This window comes from Crocodylus siamensis, chromosome 4, assembly GCF_052110815.1.
Source record: "Crocodylus siamensis isolate JL-2025a chromosome 4, ASM5211081v1, whole genome shotgun sequence".
In the NCBI taxonomy this organism is placed as follows: Eukaryota; Metazoa; Chordata; order Crocodylia; family Crocodylidae; genus Crocodylus; species Crocodylus siamensis.
The window spans coordinates 236795419-236806697 of NC_143398.1; the positions used below are offsets into that span (position 1 = coordinate 236795419).

The following is an 11279-nucleotide window of genomic DNA, read 5'->3' on the forward strand; positions in this document are numbered from 1 at the left end:
CTGCCTTTCTGATTTCTGTAAACCAGATTTTTAAAATTCTGATGTATACTTATAGTCCTGCAGGAAAGCGATTAAGAGTAGGCTTGGTATCCTATTTAAAATAGTGGCAATATTGCCTCATTATTTAAATATTGGGAGAAGGCAAATACAGAAGCTGTGCAATGTTTGCTTGTTTTATATCCTCCATTTGTAAATACTTAATAATAATGGAGCTGTAGTATAAAACATAAGCATCTTGATGGCTTAGCCAGGACACCGTCATTTACACATTGGGATGTGGCTAAGTTCTTCTATTTGACATGCATGTGAATATCAGTAAATTAATAATTTAGTAATACTGATTGGAAATGCCATAGAATCACATAGCCTCAGATATATAAAGTAAACAATCTAATCCATATTATTAGGAATAAAGAAAGAAAGTCAATATTGTGTACAGTAAAAATTGGGCATATGTTGTCCATGACCAAAAAACATTGGCAGATGCAGTCAGCAATTTTTTTTTCATTTAAAGCTGGTTTTAAATCCAGAGATTGGTTTGTGTTTTTTTATTAGGCAAACATTCATATAAATGATAAATAAGTTTGGGACATTGAAGAACAAATACTTTAATTATAGAAAGTTTAAATATAGTTTCTGAGATACAGTTACTGAAAAATAGTAGGGCAGCTATATTCACCATGTCTAGTTACTAGAATTCACACTTGCTGAGCTAACCTTTTTGGCAGGCAGACCACAAATAAGCTCCTTCCCTTCCCTAAATGCCACTCTGATCCCCTTTCTCAGCTTTGCTTTCTACTCCCAGCCCTGTGCTCCTTTCCTGATTTGCTGCTTTGCTTTCTGCTTCCTGCCATATCTGCTGCTGTGGTGCCTGTCCTATCCCTAAGCTGTCGTGGGTCACACACAGAGGCTACCCATGTCACTTGTGGGCCATGCCTGGTCAAAATGATAGTTTTCTCAACAAATTAAATTTTTGTCAAAGGGAAAATACTTTCATTTGCCTTGAAGAATTTAATTGCAGAGATTTCTGTTTTCAGTTTAATTAAAAGAACAAGTCAGATGCTTTCTCAGTTTTGGAACTGTGTTAGAATTCAAACTGCAGTGGTATTTGGGGTAGTTATTTTAGCTTTGAATACACGTGTTGAAAAATGGAAGATAGAAAAACAGGGGACAGCACATATTTTAAACTGCTTAAACTACTGAAATCTTGAAAATGTAGCTATCTTGTATTATTTTTTAAATAGAGTCAAATCAGTAAGGTGAGTGGGAGGACTATTCAGTGTTCTTATTGTTCTGAAGGAGCTTAAGAGCGATAACGAGCCTTGGAAGATGTTTTTGTCTTCTGCCTTGATCATTCACACTTTGATACCTCTATAATACATAGCTGCACTTAGGGAGCTGAGAAGGGCATGGGAATTGTCCTTTTCAAGATTTCCTTTTCTTTATTACACTTTCTGGGTATATATGTTCTTTTAGCTTTCCTTCATGACATTTTTGATATATTGGGCTGCTGAGTACTAGGACAAACAGTGATATATATGAAAAGTCCACAGTTTTGTTTTCTTAGTAGAAGCAGACTAAATCCTCTTCTCTGTTACTTCTAGTAGAGACTACCAATATTTGTGTCAGTTATGTGGAATGACCCTTTGCCAAGCTGTTTTATTTTTAACTATTTTCATATATCTATATTTATATTGTTGTGACTTGTTAGGTGAAAAGCCATTTCACTGTGATGAATGTGGTATGAGGTTCATTCAGAAATATCACATGGAAAGACACAAGAGAACTCACAGTGGGGAGAAACCTTACCAGTGTGAATATTGTTTGCAGGTAAGAGAGTTAATTGAAGTTGTGCTTATTGTGTTAAAACCCGAAATGCCAAATATACAGTTCAGAAGTAATTCACGCAGATCTTTCTAGGCGTTGTCATCTACATGTATATTAATTGACATAGAAAAGAATGGTATGTTGTTTTCATGACTATGGGGTTGGACAGTCTTTAAATGAAGTGCGTGAACTAGTGAGTGAATTACTTAAAGATCATTTTCTTACTGTCTGTATATTTATTTTTCTCTAACTTAAATTCTGTGCAGTACTTCTCCAGGACCGATCGTGTGCTGAAACATAAACGCATGTGCCATGAGAATCGTGACAAGAAGCCTAATAGAAGTACTACCAAAGTTGGGTTTTTGACATCTGAGGACGATTCTGGCTTCTCTACACCTATGAAAGATAGCTCCTTGCCAAAAAAGAAAAGGCAGAAAACAGAGAAGGCAAAGTCTATGGACAAGGAAGGTGCAGACAAGTCAGAACAGAAGAAGGACAAAAATGACTATTTGCCTTTGTATTCTTCCAGTACAAAAGTAAAAGATGAATATATGGTGGCAGAATACGCTGTGGAGATGCCACATTCTTCTGTCAGTGGATCACATTTGGAAGAAGCAAATTCTGGAGAAATACACCCGCCTAAGCTGGTTCTCAAAAAAGTTAATAGCAAGAGAAGTCTAAAACAGCCACTTGAGCAAAGTCAAACCATTTCACCTTTAGCCACATACGAAGAGAACAAGGTTTCAAAGTATGCTTTTGATCTTGTGGATAAACAAGGTTTACTGGACTCTGAAGGTAATGCTGACATTGACCAAGTTGATACTTTACAGGAAGGGCCCAGTAAGCCAGTACACAGTAGCACTAATTACGATGATGCAATGCAGTTTTTAAAGAAAAAGAGGTATCTGCAAGCAGCTAGTAATAACAGCAGAGAGTATGCTCTAAATGTGGGTACCATAGCATCTCAACCTTCAGTAACACAGGCAGCTGTAGCAAGTGTCATTGATGAAAGTACCACAGCATCCATATTAGATTCACAGGCACTGAATGTGGAAATTAAAAGCAACCATGATAAAAACGTCATTCCAGATGAGGTACTGCAGACTCTCTTAGATCATTATTCCCACAAAGCTAATGGACAACATGAAATATCTTTCAGTGTGGCTGACACTGAGGTGACCTCTAGCATATCAATCAATTCTTCTGAAGTATCTGAGGTCAACCAATCTGAGACTGTTGGAACAAGTTCCCAAGCCTCCTCAGCTGATAAAGCCAGTATGTTACAAGAATATTCAAAGTTTTTACAACAAGCTTTGGACAGAACAAGCCAAAATGATGCCTATTTGAACAACACAGGCCTTAATTTTGTGACTGACAGCCAGACTCTTGCAGCCCAGCCAGCGTTCTCTTCCATAGACAAACAGGTCTACGCATCCATACCTGTCAATAGTTTTCGAACGGGAATAAACTCTCCATTAAGAACAACTCCAGACAAGTCGCATTTTGGACTAATTGTTGGTGATTCCCAACACACGTTTCCCTTTTCAGGAGATGATGCAAATCATTCTTCCTCCTCCTCAACACAGGACTTCTTGGATCAAGTGACTTCTCAGAAGAAAGCAGAGGCACAGCCTGTCCACCAGGCTTATCAAATTAGCTCCTTTGAGCAGCCTTTCAGAGCTCAGTACCATGGAGCAAGGGCTGGGATATCATCTCAGTTTAGCACTGCCAATGGACAGGTGAACCTGCGGGGACCGGGGACAAGTGCCGAATTCCCTGAATTTCCCTTGGTGAATGTAAATGATAATAGAGCTGGGATGACCTCTTCACCTGATGCCACAACAGGCCAGACTTTTGGCTAAGAAAACCTTTGTAAATAAAATTGGCACTTTAGAACACAACTGTCAAGAGTGGGATTGCTCTATAAAGCTTTTAAGAGCATTGTGTTATAACAAAAGTAAGTTGATATTGCAAGATCAGTAACTGCATTTTTTGGTTAGTCACCAGTCATTGAACTGCCTTACATGTTGTCACCCTTATAAAAGGTGGTTTATCGCTTGCTTGTTTGAGACCAGAAACTTGCTCTTTTACCTACATTGAGATTTCAAATAGTACAAAAACCCCAAGATAAGACTTTCTTCTGTAATTGTTTCCTAACTGGTATCACTGTATGTTCTTGGGAGAACAGTAATTGTCTGAGATTATTCATACTGTCATTTCTAGGCTTGCCAGCATAGTCTTACTCTTCAGCAGGGAATCTAAACACAAGAAACAGACAGAATAAACTAAAAGTTTGAATGTCAAGACATTACAGCTAAACGACCTTGGCATATTCTACAGAAATACCCTTTCTTCTGTCTCTCTTACAAAGAAGTATATGCCATATGCCCTTTATTTTTGCTTTGAGTTACATTGAGCCATGTTTTGGAGGAAAAAAGTAGTAATAAAATCTGATGGACTAACTCCACTATTTAAAAGTTTAATTTAAATACTTTAAATACTTTTTAGCAAAATGCATAAATAATTGCTAATGCCGTTACTTCATTCCTGAAGTATTGCATATTTCTTTGTACAGCTGAACCTAGACAACTTTTTATGATTTTTCATATGCAGATTTCAAGATTCTGAAGTTTTAGTTGAAATACTCTTGTAGATTACATTCCCAACTATATAATCTTTACACAGACTGTGTATTCCAAGATTTTAAAGCTTAATTGTACTTTACCCTACATATTCACAGAGATTAACATAGAGCACTTAGAGTCTATTTGATATATTTTGATTTCTCAAAGAAGAATTTTTTTTTTTAGAATTTTAGGTTTGATATGGTTACATCATTATCATCTCATTCAACATTGCTTATTTTTAATATACATTGATTTTGGAATTTCTTAGCTTCTGTAAAAACTGATTTAATTCTTTCTGTCTGGAATTTTGACAGTTTAAATAATTAAACATACTTTAGTGTCCCAGCAAGCTGAAGAAGTTGGCATTCTAATTGCATATCTTTTTAGTGATTTCTTAATGAACTACATTCATTACAATTTTACCAACCAAAACGGTTGACTAATGCTAGTGAACAGAATTTCTTTTTCAGCATAGATGAGTGATCAGAAGCTTTTGTTGCATTTCACAATATAAATAAATGACAAACTTTATTCCTGTACCATGAATATGTTTCTTTGGATAGTACTTTGCTTTGAATTATACAGTATGGTACGAAAGATAGTTCTGTATGCAATTTTAAGGTGATGAGGGTTGAATAACAGAAATGTTGTGTCACTTCTGTTGCACCTTCCCTAAAGGGACACTGTCTGGTAGTTTACAGCAGTATAAGCCTACAGGCCGATTATAACTAGCAAGTAGGAAAAATCTTGGAGATGCACAAATACTTTTACAGCACTACCCCATGGCAGGCATCTCTCAAATGAAGTCATCAGCCAAGAGAGAAGACTGAGCCACATTAGGCTGAAAAATACCCTCTCCTGCAAAGGGACTGATAGGGTAGAAAACACAACCCTCCCATTCCCAAAGTAGTAATGTTATTTTTTTTACTGTTTTAATTAACAGGACCCTGATCCCAGTCTCTGTCTTTTCTTATGTGGCAGCACTGTAGCTGTAGTAACTTCCCTGAACCAAGTTTAGGAAGAAAAAATGCATCTGGAATCCAGATCCTGTTTGGCAAATGGCCAGGGACATTATTTACATGAACTTCCTGCATAATTCGTTCCTAGTGAGTGAACCAGACTCTTATTGCCCTAGCCTAGGATGTCCTTGACTGTCCTTAGTATTCATTGACCTGCTGTGCTGCTGAGTTCTGAAGATTTAGCCCCAAGTTAAGCAGAAAAATAAACATGAGAAAAAAATGAATTTGTTATAGAAAATTAGGGACACATGCATATTTTCAGTCTGACAGTGTCCTTTTAAATTTTTTCTTATATTATTGGGGTTTTTTGTTTCTTTTAAGTCTCTCTTCCAATATGGATCCACACAGGCACATAATTCACAATGGGAAACAATTTACCATGAAGCAGATTGCTCATTTCCACCAAGTATCACCTCCGTCATGTCCTAGTTTTCAGTGTCTCATGCTACTTCTTCGCCACCTTTTTCCTTAATGGCCTGTCATTGTGAGTCATTGCAAAGATATGTGTATCCATTTAACATTATTCCTTGTTTAAAACTTAATCCGTGGAGACATATTATTGCTTCATGGGAAATCAGAGGAAGGCCTGCTCAGCCCTAAGCAAATTGTGACTTCAGCTGTGTTGGAGTGAACAGGGGCTACTGCCCTGGTACCCGTCTGTGAGAAAGTGGGCATGTAATAGGGAGAGCTCTTGCCCCACTTTCTATGCTCACTAAGCAGAATAGCTAGATGGGTGCCTAGGCATGAATAAAACCATTCCACATAAAGGGTGAAATAATCTACGCTGTCCCAGAACAAGGTGGAGTGGATGAGAAGAACTGTGATTCTTTGTATCAGTTAATTCTTCAGTCTCCTCCATAGGGAATTAAAGCTGTACCCTGGGCCACAGCACAGATTATGAAGGCCTAGTCTAGCCCTTCAGTTTGTAGATCCACTTTATGCAGGTAGTTAGAGAGGTGGCACTAATAGTTTAATCCATTAATATTTAGGACTTCCAGTACAGAGGAATTTACCAGCCTGATTATACTCCTCTATGCTGGTATAATGTCCTGCGTAGACAGTGCTGTCATTCTGAAATCCGTGTGTTCATCTCATCATAGTTTTATTGATAAATGTCTTTGTCTAGAAAATCTCTCTCTCTTTTTTTTTTTTAACAAGGTCATCATTTAAAACACATTTCCTCCGCCTACATGCTTTATGATTTGTGCCCTAAAATAAATATGCTTTCCCTTTTACTGGTAATGGAGAATGCTCATTCTCTTTTTCCTCTGTACCACTTCTGTTTTCTACATTGTTCATCTACTGACATTATTAAATAAGCACAATATGAGGAGTAGCATTTCGCAGCCTACAAAACCAACAATAGAAACTCCTATATTATTGAATGTTTTTTGCAAGCATTGTGTGCATGTGTGTGAGAGAAGCGGATGACTTTTTTTCTTGACAGAGTAATGATGAATAAAAAAAAAAGAATAAAGAAAACTGAGGATGATTGTTACCAGGCAATAATGATTTTTAGATCATTCATATTTTGGGCCTAAATTACTTGACAGTGTCCCTTGTAGCCTTAGCTCTTTGCTCTGCTTTTACCTTGAATATTACTGGCAATGAAGGAATTGACTGGCAATTGGATATGAATCAGCATCTACACTTTCTTCAGCTGATTTGAGGGTGAATTAATCATAAATGACAAGGTTTGGCGAAAACTGCTGTACATTGGGTTCATGAACAGAAATATGCAAATTTCAATTCAAGTATTTAAAAGGAGTCGTTTTCATGATCTTACCTTTAGGAAAATTATGGTTCAAGGGGGAAATACAACAACTCCTAAAGTACTAATGGTTATTTAATGTGTTTATTATTTTTTATATATTGTAGATTGTCAGTGATTTTGAGAGAGATAATAGTTCATTATATTAGGGAAGGTACAGTAAAATCTTGCTGATTTGCTGTTGCTAATCAAAGCATTCCCTAATTCTCATATATACAAGATTTGGTTCCTCTCCACCTCTGCAAAAATTTGAAAAGTATGAAAAAGTAATTAAAAAGACCTCAATCGTGAGCTCTCACATTGATATGTCTGTGCTACTTCATCTTAGTATATTATGGCACGTTTCTTAATATACTGAAAAGTAGCACAATAAATGCTGAAAACTAAATTACAGTTACCTAAATAACTGTATGCGACATTCTTGTTTTTGTTTCCTTGTTTACTCACTACTTGTCAAAAATCAGTTGTTTGGAATTGGTTTCCAAGTCATTACTGCAAATTAATGGAGTTCTACTGTAACCTTTTCGGAGTTGGTTTTTCAAGTGTTAAAGTGTTCAATTTTTTATTCTCTGAAAAGTCTGCACCTGGATATATACAGTGCATTTTGTGTTTGGTCAGAATATTTTTGTTTGTATTCTGTGTAGTACTTGAAAATGAACCAGAATAATTTTGATTAATCTACTTCTAAATTTTGCAGTATTGGCTTACTCTGTGTATGTATGTACATTTCCAAATTAAATTTTCTTGTGCATAATTCTTTCAATTAACTTCATTACAAATTAGGGAAAATGCTGATGTTTCTGAGAATACATTTGGAAATTTTAGCAGGCAGAAATATGCTTGTGCTATCAATACTGTAGTTGGTACCAATACCCAGTTGGACTTTCAATATGTGATTGGTACTCAGGCAGATAAATAATTTCATGTTTTGTTATTTTAAAAAATCTGCTAAATGGAAGTCTTGTAACTTTGAAAGTTCATTCATTTTATGGTAGCGCATGTTTATGTTAGGCATGGAACTCATTTAACAAAAACTCACTTTTGCAAAGAACATGTACTACAGAAGTATTACTGCTAATGAGAAAACATGTTTAAGTTTAAATTTAACTTTTTTGTTCAATTTAAAATTGCTTTGTGTCAGGGAAATAAATTTTATAGTTGCTTTTACTATACATACAAATACCTTTATGTTTCCTTTTTAAAATTGTATCTTTTGGTAGGAAACACAAATGGACGCAAGCAAACATTTCTAAGAATTGTTTCTTGCTTTCCTTAATCCAATGGATGGAAAGGTAAAATTGTGTAAACAACATTATTTTATTTTTTTATGCAATATCATGCTGTAAATATGATTTATCAAATAAGGATGTACTTATGATTGAATCTTTGATTCTGCACAGTTAAAGTTTATATATAAATATAAATGTGTCTCGACAATCAAGGACTTATGTCAGTCTTCCTTTATGATGTTTATTATTGTTATGCATTCCATTTGTTTGAATTGCGTACCAATGTGGAAATTTGTAATGTCTGTAAAGTACGTAATGTTTTTATAGCTTGTTTAAAAAACACGCAAAAACGCTGTAAATATATAAAAAAAAACCAACTGATTGCAGTTCTGCTTTGTTAGAGGCAAATGATGATGTACTGTATGTAAGCAATAATACATGACAGTGCTAACTTTACAAAGTAGCATAAGGATAGGTCCAAAAATAGTTTTGGAGTTAATAGCTTTGTTTGAGTTAATGAATATTCATTAATTGTTTTATAAATAAATTCAGCTGTCCTCCTGGTGGAGTATATAATATTGTTTATGCAGCACAATTTCAGTTGCAGAGGAGACAGTCTTTAGATCTGTGACTCCATCTGTACACACTTAGGTAAGAAATGAATGGTTTTACTGCACTTCTGCGAGATGAGGAAGACTGCAAAAGCTTAGTAGCTCTGTCTCTAAAGGAAGAGAGATACTTTGTTGCTACTGTGCTGATTCCTGACTATTCCTTCCCTTAGATTTGGAGTCCTTATGTCCTGGTATTGACCTGATGTGACTTGGGGCTCCAGTATAAAAGGAGTGGTTCTCTTCATAATCCATATGCAGTTAAACAATGAATCTAGATGTCACATGTTCATTTTGGATGCTTATTTTTCAAGTGCGAGTCATCAGCTGATGGATGGGTTTATTCAGTTATTAAAACATCAAACAAGTAGTTCAAATCGAGTAGGTATTAGTCTGTACAGAGCAAAATAACTATTTGAACACAGTTATCACTGCTTTAGGGGGGAAAAACACCAATTTATAAATGTATATGGACCTACATTTTATAGGACAAATGTTTTTAAATGCTAGTCATTTATATAATATGTGCTTTGAAGGATTTGCTAGTCCACTTCTGTCACTTTTAGTACACTGGTATCTTTTTATATGTAATGTATGCTTTTTATTATTGTAGCAAAGCATTTCAGTAGAAGGAATTTTGCAACAGTTTGGGGTTATTTTCATTGTCAGCAATGAATGATACTAGATTTTGTCTGTGTGGTCTTGTCTTTATTTTAATGCTGTCTGGAATGGAACTTGGTATCCAAATAAAGCAGGTGACCTCCTTTTATTTCAAGGGCATACTATGTAGTGCTGAATTGAGTCTGGAAATATGATTTTGAAAAGAGAAATTAGTAGAGAATTTAATGTACAGGAGAAAATAAATGTGTGATGAAAAACCTGATGATCTATATAGTGGAACACTGTTACAGTGCATTTTCTGATATAGTGTTATTTTCCTGAAGTCCATATGCTTCTTTGTATTTCAACTAATAAAAAAATCCTATAGTTAAGTTTCTGGCAGGATAATAGGTTTATTTCAATTGTTAAAGAGTATTCTTTTAAACTACACCATCCATGTTGTCCTTTCTACAGTCAGCGTAAGAATAAAATAAAAATCCAAACCAGATTTCAACCAGTAAGGAAGTGTATATAAGCAACAGAGATGCTTTTGTATACATGAGGCATGCATTTATGTATTTATTATGTCTCTAATATAAATTAGGAGGCGAGTCTTAATTCCTGTGAGATCAATGTGTTTGTGCAAGTATGGGTATGTGCGTTTGAGAGAAGTTTGGGTCTCATGGCAAACAGGACTTAAGCATGAGATGGTTTATTGTTACTAAATACACAATTTAAGATTTAAAAGAAACATTTACATTTCTCAATCTATTCAGATAGCTGAAAATTATTTTGCAGGAGAGCAATTTGATCCAAATTGTTAGGTTCTTACAGTTTGATGCTTCTCCCATTACAGTTAGTGGGAATTTTATTGTTTACTCAAAATAACATTGTTACCCCAAAATCATCAGACCTTCTACAGATATTCTTCCAGCAGGCTTGATTTGGGTAAAATTGATGCATTTTAAAAGTTTCTATTTCTGTCTTTACTTGTCTAAAAATGTTTAAGCAAAATAATTTTAAGTAAAGGATACTTACTTTAAGTTGAAGATATTTTGAGAGTTACTATTTCTGTTCATTTGATTGCTACTGTAATTTAAATCCTGCTTGACAAAACATGGATGAAGAAATGGATTGTTGTTCCTGTATACTACAGGAAAAGATATTGATATGCATAGGCAGGGTGAATGATATTGTGTTCTTAGAACTGATTTATTCTTTCACTGCTTGTGACATGACTATTTTCTTAACCTAGCCCTTTTGGGTTTATAGTACCCTTTTATGTGTTTTGATACCAAGGAAAACTGGGTTTTTTTTGCTTTATTTTTAATTAAACTAATAAGTCTGATGGTTCATATTTGCAAATGGTGCATTTTACAATGTGGTCACTGACTATCTTAAATAAAAATATAGAGAACTGTTTTATGAGCTAGGCTTAGTAGCATTTTTTGTGTTACCTGGTTTAAGACAAAAATCGGTTTCTTAACAGAGCAAGTCATAAAATTAGAGTATGGTAGGAAATAAGAAAAAGGAACATCTCATCCAGCCCTTTGCCCTAAGGGAATGTCAGTTCTACCTAAACCAGTCATGACTGATGT

The 11279-nt window shown here is 35.1% G+C and overlaps 1 protein-coding gene across 3 annotated transcripts in view; it reads left to right on the forward strand.

The window, feature by feature from the left end:
• Nucleotides 1-5000, forward strand: part of ZNF148 (zinc finger protein 148) — a 44815-nt gene extending 39815 nt beyond the window's left edge. For all 3 annotated transcript variants that reach the window (XM_090045966.1, XM_090045967.1, XM_090045968.1), the window contains 2 exons: nucleotides 1712-1830; nucleotides 2094-5000. In XM_090045966.1, the coding sequence (XP_089902092.1) occupies nucleotides 1712-1830; nucleotides 2094-3689 (1715 nt within the window). In that variant the 3' untranslated portion in view covers nucleotides 3690-5000. The remainder of the gene's footprint in view (nucleotides 1-1711; nucleotides 1831-2093) is intronic.
• The last annotated feature ends 6279 nt before the right edge of the window (nucleotides 5001-11279 follow it).